This window comes from Hermetia illucens, chromosome 5, assembly GCF_905115235.1.
Source record: "Hermetia illucens chromosome 5, iHerIll2.2.curated.20191125, whole genome shotgun sequence".
In the NCBI taxonomy this organism is placed as follows: Eukaryota; Metazoa; Arthropoda; class Insecta; order Diptera; family Stratiomyidae; genus Hermetia; species Hermetia illucens.
Window position 1 is genome coordinate 59191388 of NC_051853.1, and position 12038 is coordinate 59203425.

The 12038-nt window shown below is 40.1% G+C and overlaps 1 protein-coding gene across 1 annotated transcript; it reads left to right on the top strand.

Moving 5' to 3' along the window:
- The first annotated feature begins 4485 nt into the window (after positions 1-4485).
- LOC119657814 (sugar transporter SWEET1-like) lies at positions 4486-8887 on the top strand. The gene is made up of 4 exons (XM_038064926.1): positions 4486-4619; positions 4736-5080; positions 5145-5550; positions 8460-8887. The coding sequence occupies exons 2-4, from the start codon at positions 4911-4913 to the stop codon at positions 8568-8570; spliced, it is 687 nt and encodes a 228-aa protein (XP_037920854.1). The 5' UTR covers positions 4486-4619; positions 4736-4910; the 3' UTR covers positions 8571-8887.
- The last annotated feature ends 3151 nt before the right edge of the window (positions 8888-12038 follow it).

The window sequence follows — 12038 nt, forward strand, 5'->3', positions numbered from 1 at the left end:
ATTGAATGAAAAATGTTTTACTTTTGGTATACATTTCAGCTGAGTTGCAACCAATGTCGTTCGTGGACAGTTCAATTACTGTTTGACACCCTCATCATCCTATTTGCAAGCACAAAAAGTTAGTACGATGAGGAAATGTGGAACTCGTTCTGTAGGTCACCGATTTGGAAGTTATATATGCATGTGTTTGCCTCAAACCATGTCAACCAAATCTACGCCCCATATTTGTCAGTTCCTTGCAATATGTTTCAACTTCCTCCGAGATTTTCCGAAAACCTTACACTTCTCTACTGTTTTATGCCATGTAGCTCTGCAACGACTCACTTGTCGATTCTATTGATTTCATCGCGTATGCATCACAGACAGGTAGATCTGATGCCGAGAAAGATACCTTCTGGCAACTTCTCGATAAAAAGACTTGTCACGTACCTGCTGACGACTATATCATCATTGCCGGCGACCTTAATGGTCATATGGGTGAAAAGGCAGACGATTACAGGGTGGCGAGCACCTCTATAATTGCTGTACTGCGTTATATCTACCTTTTTATATATGAGGCAAATAATACCTCTTTGCCAGTCATCAGGCATTGATTCGCTGTCCCACACCTTGAGCATAAGTTGATATATCGTTTGGTTTGATTGGTCGTCTCCATATTCAACTATAATCGGCTATATTCCCATCATGGCGACTGTCTCTTCTTGTTTCTTCCATGCTTGATGGTGGCAGAATTTGCCCATCATCTTCAGTTGGCGGAACCTCCAACTCGCAGATATTCTGGTTGTGGAGCAGTTCACCAAAATATTCAACCCATCGTACCAATATGCCCATTCTATCGGAAATCAGATTCCCCTCTTTGTATTGACAGGATATGCATGGAGGTGTATAAGGCTTCACCCTGCTGACTTGTTGGTAAAACTTCCATGCCTGGTGCCGTTACTCCCACTTTTGAAATTCACAGACCTGTCGGTTCTCCCATGCTTCCTTTTTCCGTCTGTAAAATCGCTTCTCCGCTCGATGAAGTTCATGATAAGTCTCCGCGTGAGTGAGAGTGCTAACATTACTTAGCTTCCGTTTTCGTTGCTAGCTTACATTCATTATCAAACCAGCCGTTCAAACTTTTTGATGGTGCTTGATCTCTAGGACGTCTGTTGATTATGGTTTCTCCGGCATCCATTTCCCCTTTATAGGTACTACAGGAGGATGTGTTGTGGTTGCTATTCGAGCTCGCAGCACCATGCCAACAAAATGGTGATCAGAGTGTATATTGGCCCTCTTTATGTTCTGATATTCATCAAGACTGAAAGGTGGAGGCGTTCGATCAACACGTGATCAATTTGATTGAAAGTGGTCCTGTCTGGAGAGGCCCATGTTTGTTTGTGAACCGCTTTCCACGCAAACCAGATACTTCCAACAAACATTTCGTGCGGCATTGCCATTGAACAATCCGCAGTCCGTTATCATTGGTATCCTTATGTAAGCTATGGGGGCCAACGTATCGTCTGAATACGGGCTCCGTCCTTACTTGACTATTAAAACCTCCAAGTATTCATATTATACCTGAGACAGACTTCGAGGGTTAGTTCTACTGCCTCGTAGAAGGTACCCTTCTCCAAATCTGCAGTCTCCTCTGTAGGGGCGTTTGTGTTTGCCTCACCAACACAGAGTATATAGCCTTTATGTTTTCAAAGCCGATAACAGCAAGTTTCATTTTTCGGCTGACTAGGACACCTACTCCGAGGACATAATTTACTAGATGACCACTATAATATATGGTGTAGTGGCTCTTCTCCAGGAAACCTGTCTCTGTGCAACGCATCTCTTGTGAAGCTGTTATGTCAGCTTTATATTGGGACGGAATATCGACCAGCGGCTGGAGCAGCATTCGGTCTGTACTGGGAGCATACGTTCTAAATGCGTCCGCTTAAAATTCGCAAAATAATATCAATTTTGGATTCAGACGGATTGGAAAAGAGTCATATTTTTGCAGATGAAAAAAAAAATAAACTTCAACCAATCCGATGGAATGCCGTACGTTTGGCGGAGAGTAAATTTTCCAAGATGACTCTGCACCATGCACTTACACTTTTTTGTGATGGTTATCATTTTCGCGAGAAAATTACAAACTAATATTAAAATTACTACCTGCCTTTTTCACTAAGTAAGGGCATATTTGCAACGAATGCAGCTTTCGACTTTAAATTGGCCCGCAAATAGTCTAGATTTGAATCCAGCTGAGAACCACTGTGCTACCTTTTTTAAAAAAGTGTGTGAATCGCAAAAACAACAAATTCCAAATTCAACTAAATCTCAGCGGCCAAAGAAACCTGCAATAACGATATTTCACTCAATTACTACAGAAAACTGAATGATTTAATGCCAGATAGAATCAAGGCCCAGCAAATATTAATGTTAATTTTTATATTTATAAGCAATCTAAAAATGTTTTTTATTCACTACATTATTAAATAAAGCCTTTTATATTTATATTTTAATATGTACAACATCAAGCCAAATTCGAAAAAAAATGTTTTAATAAATTTTAATAAAAGATTAAAGAAAAAAACATAAATTTTACATAAATTTAACGCAAATACATTTTAGGAAAGAAATAAATATTCAGTTATGCTGATAGACAGAAAAAATCACCGAAAAATGACAATTACATGGTATAGTCTGTAACATTTATTTGGCCACGAGTGGACATAACATGCGGGCAAAATTAGCTTAAATAAATGATGGCTCTTTTTACTCTTGGGTATTGCTACTAAAAACAAAATCTCGTTTTTGTATTCTATGAATAAGAAGTGCACACGACTCTCAGATTGGATTGGAACATGCGAGCGCTATTCGACGGCGGTATCGAGGCACCCTCAAATCCTTGTTTACTCCAACTTCAAGCAGAATTGCAACAATACAGTAAGTTACTAAGTAAGATGGTGGAACTCGGGAGAGCACTGCTCTTCCTCTTGCCGCCTACCAAAATTAAGCGTGAATTCGGTGCTTACCGCATCGCTAGAAATGCCCTGATGTTCCTAAGGTTCCGATACAGAATAAGGAACGTTTCAGTAGTGCAGTGTTGCGGATCAACAGAGGCAGAAGAGAAGCAGGCTTTCTATGAGCAAGTGAATGCAAATGAGAAAAGGTTAGGAAGCCGTGCTTCCTTCTGCGTTGCCACCATCCGAACCGGCAGTGATGGTGATCGCGGGAGTGATCCCCGTTGCCAAGGAACGCAAAGCTATCTACCACCGTAAGGACGAAAACTTAAGAGAGGTGGTTGCCCGTGAAGAACGTCAACGCACCCTTACCCGCACAAAATTGGGAAGGCGCGATCTCCTGATTGTGTGTTCTGCAATGGAGTGACGGACGACATTAAACACACCTTTTTCTCTTGCGAGAGGTGGGACGGCTTTCGTCAGCAGCTTTATGCAGACATAGGGGAGCTCTCTCCAGACAACATTGTCAGAGAGATGCTCAAGAGCGCTGGCACCTCGAATCGTATTGCGCATTATGTTCGGGCTCTTCTTATTGCGAAGAAGATTGAACTCGACCGGCGGAGGGATCGGGCGATAAGGAGTTCCCTGAACTAACAACAACTCCCTTCCGCCCCTCCCCTCCCGTTGGTGAAAGGAATTCCCTGACTTGAAGGCTCCCAAAGCCGGGAGAGCGGGAGGGCTAGCCCGAAGTAATGTGTCAAACGGTTCCAGGCTAGTTCTCTGATAACAGGGAGGTGTATAGTTGGTAGTCCGCCAGAGTGCTGTTGCGGAAGTGAAGTGACTGCAAATTAGAAAAGGTTAGGAAGCCGGGCATCCTTCTGTGTTGCTTTTTAAGGAAACTATGTTGACGAATAAAGCATATTTACAACCAAAAAATGCGTTTTTCCACAGTCAGTGCAGATACTTACCATCCCAGTAGTAGATACATATATATAACTGGACTGATACAATTTTGTATTCGTGCTGCTACTATCTTCCTGTGTGTGCATGAATCTTTGCAAAAATAGAAACGAATATGACGATAAAAAATCGAGATAAACGATTGCAAAGAAAAATAGTAGCATTACTATATTATTAAATATTTCATAACAAACTAGTTATATTTGCAAGTCTCACAACCAATTTATCAGTAGCTGACAACTTGCTCTGATATTAAAGATTGAGCCGATTCATGGCTGAAAATAATATGTATTAAATATTTACATCAATCTCATAGTCTTATCGGGGGAGGCGTTAACGGTTCCCCATGCATTCAAGCACTTGCTAGTAATGATTGTGAACGTTTACATACGTATGTTCGTCGAAAAATATTGCACCGTCACGTTGTTTAAACATTACGTGGAACTCGAGTCGAATTCATTATTTCAGATTCTTAATCTGAGATTATTCATATAATACCCGCGTCGTAAGAATCCAACCATTCATATCAGCTAGCTTCCATTGGCCATGCTCATTGCGCGAAATCAGACCGAAGAACAGTCGAAGATACAAATGCCGACACGACCAGCTGATTCCATAGCTGTTTCATACAATCTGTCCATAATCACAGACACGCAACGTATTTACTATCTCCAATGTGAGCGGTCGTTTTATCAGAAACAGGTTCAACGCCTGCTCTCTTCGGTGAGTATAGTAAACTCCACAATCTACTGGCGATTGCAGCCAAAGTCTTCATTACTTTCAGTTGTATTTGCAATGAGTCGTGTCCGCTCGATTGACCTTGCATAATCTTTCCACAGAGAACACAACTTTGGCTTCGGAATCGTCTCTTCCGCTGTCAGATAGTCGTATCTCCCCGAGATTTTCAGTTGCTGTGGAGAAGTTCAGCCAAAGATTATAGATTCAGTCCATATTTGACTCCTACACCATTTACGTCGCGTTTTGCGTACGACATCAGAGCCTGCAAGCATCAAAATGGAAGCACTGGGAGCAATTCTGAAGCCACATGCAGCCCTTATTGGGCAAATAGCTAGCACTATAACATTTGTACAGTTTCTTAGTCCTGCGCTTATGTTGAACACTATTCGCCAGCGAGGAAGCAGCGCCGGATTCCCATTCATGCCATTCATTGGAGGTTTCGTCTTGTAAGTATAGTGTTCTATTATTTTCCGAAGGATCCACTCTCTGATAAATGAAATCCTCTTTCAGAACGATTCTGAGTTTGAAATTCGCCTCCGTTATCGAAGATGATGCAATGATTAAGGTCAATCTTCTGGGTTTTGGCCTAAATGTGATTTACTCTTGCGTGTTCTATTTCTATACGCCGCCAAAAGATAAGAATAAGTTATGGGCGCAAATCGGATTGGCCGGGCTGCTTTCGGCAATTTGTGTAGTTTACTGCGAATATGAAGACCCTAAAAAATTGGAATTCCGATTGGGTTTGATAGTCACTGCGTGGCTAATAATATTAGTTGGATCACCGTTTTTGAGTTTGGGAGAAATGATCCGGAACAAAAGTGTCGGTAATATGCCAATATCGATAGTTGGATCGGGAACGTTAGTGTCGTTTGCGTGGATGGTTTATGGGCTGGCAATCCAGAATACTGTGATTGTGGTAAGTGGGAAGCAAAGTTTTGTTATTTTTTTTAACTAAGATTCCTATTGAATTTCAATTATTGTATTTAAGTCCAAATATCATAAAGTCATTCTAATTTTTATTCGTTGATTGCGGTTGACCTTCCGGCATTTCGTAAAAGTATATTTGATCTCAAAACACGCAAGTCCATATTTCAATCCATTCTAAAACTTACTTTACACATTCAAAAATATTTAGTTGGGGTTTCGTCCAGGGAATAAGCAACTTTTCAGACACTGCCTCACTTGCCCAGGTGTCAACGTGACCGGAAGCGGTTACAGATGCTATTTACCACATTTTTATTGATTCATACACACAATATGCCTATGAATCATATCGAGCGATACCTTGGGTTCTAGCTTTAGTTGATCGCTAAGACTTAGCAATTGATACAGTCCTCCACTAAGTGGATGGGGTCTTAGGACCAAGTCAAGTCCTCAAACAAAATGATGCTTTACCCATATACAAACGTTTATATTTATTAACTCTTACATATTCATTCTTCCTGAATGTTTAGATGGTTTTGATAAGATTTAACAGCATTTTGGTATTTAGAGAAGAAAGTGTTCCTACCGGCAAACTTACAGTTAAGCCCTTGGGTGTTTAACGTAGGTACCTATCGTGGAGACTTAATCCTACGGTCCTCTTCAGACACGAATTGATTTTGTGACCACAATCAGAGCCCCGCTGAGACATGCAACAGCGGTACCAGTCTATACCAAGTGCATGGCTTAGCATTCATACTGGTGGATGCAAGAAATACCTAAATTTCTACCGAACTAAGGAGTACGGCACCCGTGTTGAAACGCAACACCACGCTGAGGCCCGAAGGTCTTTTCTCGCTTGAGCACAACCACAACCACTATGAAACTCCCACTAGGGAGACCAACCGCAAACAACCGAGCTATACTCACATACAACAGGAGTTCACCCGAAGTATGAGAGTCCAGGGGCTATCCCGGTTCCCATGGTACCAGTATACCCCTGGTAAGGTTTCGTGACCAATTTGCCACTTCAGATGAGACAGACTCGGGTCTGATCGCTCTAATTAGGCCTTTGGAGCATTCGCCTACTGCATCACGGCCGGCAAACCAAAGTGAGTACAGCGTCTCCCGGTGCCACCACTATAGAGGTTCTCCTCGGCCACTTGGTTTTGGTTTGGCCAACAGGGTTGCCGCCCCGTCTTCCTCACCGCCACCTCTGAGCACCACTGGCAAATTTGCAAGGAGAACAAAGTATTCTTTAAAAATATTCTAATATTTGGCTTTACTAGGTTGAAACGGAAAAAATAATCCTAACTCGAAACTTGCCATTACTGAAGGAACGGCGCAACAAACGGTATCCAGACATCCCGGTTTTGCGCCGAGGTCCACCAATTCGATATCTCTAACAGTTGTCTGGCATCCTGACCTACACCATCGCTCCATCTCAGGCAGGGTCTGCCTCGTCTTCTTTTTCTACCATAGATATTGCCCTTATAGACGTTCCGGGCTGGATCATCCTGATCCATAGGGATTAAGTGACCCGCCCAACGTCATCTATTGAGCCGGATTTTATCCACAATTATAAATTTACACGGTAAAGACAACTTTGAGCTATTATAACTTTGTTACCAATAGTATGATTTTGATCAAACTTGAGGATAATATACTTCATATTATATTTTATACTACAACCAACTTTTATAACTCTGAGATAAACTTAAGGGGGGTTTTACTCAATTTTCCCAAAAATATGGTAATATACTATTATTAACTTAATTTGAACAGATATCCATATGGAAAGTATTTTGAGGCCTGGGCACATAGAGGCAGCTTCACGATTTTTTTCAGATTTTTCGGTTAGGTAGTTCCTGAAAATGGGTCCGTTAAAGAAATCATCATTTTGCACCCCTCCCACTCCCCGCCTTTTTAACAAATCTCAAAACTAAGACCGGCTTCGAAAAGTAATAATTGAGGCCTTTCATTTGATACCCCACACGACTATATTTGGTGAAAAAAATTTTTACACCCCCCGTTTACATGTATGGGGACCCCCCCCCCCCCTCCTAAATCTCAACGTAGGAGGATATCACTCACTGCATGTCTGGGGGTCCACAGGTCCGTCCCACTTTCTCACCAGATTTCGTGTCAATCGGTATAGCCGTTTCTGAGAAAAGTGCCTGTGACAGACAGACAGACTTTGAACCGATTTGAAAAAGCTTTTGTTTTACAAACAAAACCTTAAAAATCAAACCCAGAATTTAGGACCATAAGGGCATAAATTTGAATGAATGTTTGGCTCAGGGGGAAACAAGCAACGCAACAACATACTATGAAACCCCAAAAAAGATTGGAAAGGGCGAATCAGAATAAAACGAGATGCAGTGACGTTGACGGTGCACTTACTCAACCCCTGTGTCCGGATAGCCGAGTGGTTAGAGTACAAGGCTGTCGTAGATTTAAACCGCAAGCGTCCAGTTTAAATCTCACTAGTGGCAGTGGAATTTGTATCATGATTTGACGTCGAATACCAGTCGACTCAGTTATGAATGAGAACCTGAGTCAAATCAGGGTAATAATCTCGGACGAGCGCAATGCTGACCACATTGCCTCCTTCAGGGTACTGTAATTCGATCTTGAATGTAGTGCTCTATCACACTTCAAGGCCCTAATCCTATTGGATTGTTGCGCCAACGATTATTAACTCAAATCAAATTTCCGATCAATGAAAAAAATAGTTTTATTTGCTGAATTACAGTCCAATAGTCAATTAAAATTGCCGACTCAGGCTAACTTATGCCCGTACTGACTGTTACATTTTTATAGCCCACACCCTGGGCATTAACTTCCCGTCTGAAATCAGTTTAAGCTATCAACTAATTGTCAATAATTTCTTTCTTTTTACAGGTGCAAAATTTAATCCTGTTTTCAATGGGTGCTATACAAATATTTTTGTACATAATTTATCCTCCGAAACCGGCGCCATCAGCCGATCTGAAGAAGAAGAAGGAAAAGTAAATTATAATCAAGGACTAAGGAAGGAAAAAGTATTGTGATAGTTGATAATAATGAGAAAAATGTTATGAATACTGAGACAATAATATCTGCAGCTTCCAATATTAAATACAAAAATACAGTAATCGAAAGATAATATTATCTATAAAATGGTTGTAAATATAAATATGTATACGGAAGTGTGTAGGACAAATAATTATAGGATTTTATCAAATCTGTCTTTGCCTTGTAAAATTTGAATATGGTTAGTGTTGTATTCAATTCTCTTCCAATTCCGTGTATGAGTATTTTTTCACTTTCAAATAAATATAAGGATTTTATATGTTATGAGAGTTTGATGATGATGTCCCTTTCTCATATGTATTCATTTTGTGTGTTGGTCGTAGGCTACTCAGAATTCCTCTCGAAGTATTAATAGGAACTGAGTAGGATACTCGCAGTTAGCAAGCAACATATAGTACGGTGGAGGGTTGTTGGTAGGTTAACAACGAATCGAAAGTTAGGCTACCCTCAAAAACTATCCATCTGGATTTCATATGGACTCGAATAACTTCTTCCAAACACTGTCTATTACCTCACCCAGGACGGAGTATTGTCTAGACACAAGCATTACTTATTAGCAGCGAAGTCAAAATAGAAAATAAGAAATAGTATCTCTACTTGGATGTAAAGCAGATAGATAAGGCGTGTCTAGTCAACTTGATTCAGATCCTTTCAGATTCATTAACCAGGATTCCCTCGTTCCAAGAAGACTAAAATCAGCAATTTATAGGTAGGATGGAGGGAAAGGTTCAACACATCAGAACATAATAATAATAATCGTTGGCACGGCAATTCAATTGTGATTTGAAGTGTGTTCTGTGTGTTATCTGTAAGGTTAGAGCCACGACCTAACCCTAACGCTCTAACCAAGTCATACGGATGCCAGAATATACTTCATAAAACTAATATGATCGATAAAACTCTCGAATGTGCTAAGGATGATATTTCAGAAGCACACTTGAGGCAGAAAGGTATTTAAAATTGAAAATTACCTACCAAACCACACGGCAGTGGAGAGTATCCAGAATTAAAATGAAGGGCAAAGACAAACTCCTAACCATCGGGTGGAAAGTTTACCGAGGTTCCTAAGGAAATCAGACATCAGGTTATGGACCCGGATTTTCTAGTGCTCAAGGGGGACGAAGAATCACAGGAAAGTGCTATTTCGGAAAAGGAAGATGATGCTAAAATATTGGAGAAGAACTTCAAATATTAACGGAGCCAATGGACAGCATTGATAACTCAGGTAAACCTCCAAAATGTAAAAGCTGCATTTGTAATAATTGCAAGGGTAATTTCCAAGGCTAAAATTGGAATACTGCTCAATTATGAGCTCTGGGTATACCGGGGCAGATTCGTAGTTTACAAGGAAGATGTATGCATAATCCTTGAATACAAATTAAAATATATATGTTTTTCAGAGTTGCTGGCTGGAAATCTATAGTTGTCCAAGTTCCAAGTCCAACACGTAAGCATGCATGACTAGTATAGCTCCAAGGAAGCTAGTCAAGAATTGAAGAGTTTTGAAGGAACTCTCTATGTCAGCTCACAAAATAATAAAATTCTATGTTGAGGGCAACGGAAATAGAAAGAATATTAAGAAATCCTAGGAGAACCGATTGGAATTTCGATTTAAGGTATCTAGCAATAACAGATCGCAAATGAACGTGGACGGTGATATCAAGAACGAACTGAAACTGGACTCATGTCATGGTGGATTCCTCAACAGGATCATTATTGACGCGTATGAGGCCCGCTGTTCGGTTGAGGCGTCCACATTATCAAGAGACGCAATCTGGTAGAACAGGAATCTAGCCAGAATGAGAGCCGAAGTCCGACAACCCTTCAACCATCCGAAACAAACCGGGGACAGGCTGAGGCATAAAAACGCACTGACAACATACAGCAGACGCAATGAGAGAAGCAAAGCGAACTTTAGGAAATTCTGCAAAGGGATTGGAGTATCGAGGCTATAAAGATTGTAGCTAAGAGTAGATCAATGTCCTCTGTCTGTATAAAACAGAAACTTAGGAAATTTATCGAGAATGAAAATGACTACTTTTCAAAACTCATTTCCCGGAGTCCATTTCCATGGTGGAGATCCATGCTGCCTAAATTGAAAGAAACATTGACATTCTCCCTATGTAGTATCCCGAATTACTGATAGCCAAGGATAACGTGGTAATGAAGTTTCGTTTCGATAAGAAATTTGAGATAGTAGGGAACAATGGGATAGGAAAGCAACGTCCTTCGACTTAAACCAGCAATTGATGAACCTCCATTCATCGATCCATTCTTCGTCTGACTTCAGCCCGTTCAGAGGATTGAAAGCTCGATTCTCTAAGTTAAGTCGAATCAGCCCCCAATCTGCCTTACAAACAGCCGCATACAAAGGACTCGCCTGGTCTTAACGTGCCGGTGAGGTTGTGCCGCATTGTCAACCCTTCACTTTCCTCACCTACCTCTTGAGACACTGCGGCGGCATACAGCCATTCCCATTGAAGCTACCCATCCCTCCTCCTTTCACAACTTGGCTTGGGCCCGGCCAGCTATGGCTATTATTATTATCATTATGTACTCAAAATCGTTTGATATCTTTGGTATATCCAGTCTATATGCAGCAATCCTTCTGTGAACCTAAATCTCAAAAGTTATCTAGATTTCTACATAATTTTTGTTAAAGTTATTATATATATAATATAATAGACTTGGATTTTAAATAATATACATATATGTATGTTCAACGATGTGAATGTTTGTCATCATAATTAATCTAGACAGAATGCACGAAAACCCAACAACTACTTACAAATATTTTCGTATCCAAAAAACGTATTCATGAAATATATATTTACACAAGTGTTTCCGTTCTTTTACTCTGTTATTTAAATCATCTTAATTCCAATCTGTTGCAACTGTGATAAAGTAGTGAAGGCAAATTGCATTGTCTCTCACGAAAAAAGATGACAAACGGTAATAAAGCTTTATTATATGCTTCAACTATTATAGAATCTCATGTTTCAGAAAAGATAATCAGCAACAATTTATATTTATTATATACCCTATCTAGAACCTCCTCAAACAAAAAAAGTTATCAGAATCTCACATTTGCTAGGTTTAGCTGATTCAAAGGAAAGTAGTGCTCCAAATAAGCAAAACCAGCACGGCATGATCGAGTTTCTGCATATAGTAATGTGGTTAATTTTATTTGGACAATGGCGCAAAATAGATCTTTTGCCAATTTTAAAATCAGAATTTGGTTATTATAATGATAATCTGGTGTTAGCTTAGTTTCTGTGAATTTTCACAATTTTAAAAAGCTATAATTCGAAAATGTGTATTGGTCGTTATAAATATTTGCAATAAAGTTTAGAATTGGTGAAAAACAATGATGATATGAAAGAAAGAAATCCAGTCGTCATTATATTT

Coding starts and splice junctions, on each gene's coding strand:
- LOC119657814 (XM_038064926.1), top strand. CDS start 4,911: ATGGAAGCACTGGGAGCAATTCTGAAGCCACATGCAGCCCTTATTGGG. Junction 5,081..5,144: donor TTCATTGGAGGTTTCGTCTT/GTAAGTATAGTG, acceptor ATCCTCTTTCAG/AACGATTCTGAGTTTGAAAT. Junction 5,551..8,459: donor TCCAGAATACTGTGATTGTG/GTAAGTGGGAAG, acceptor TTCTTTTTACAG/GTGCAAAATTTAATCCTGTT.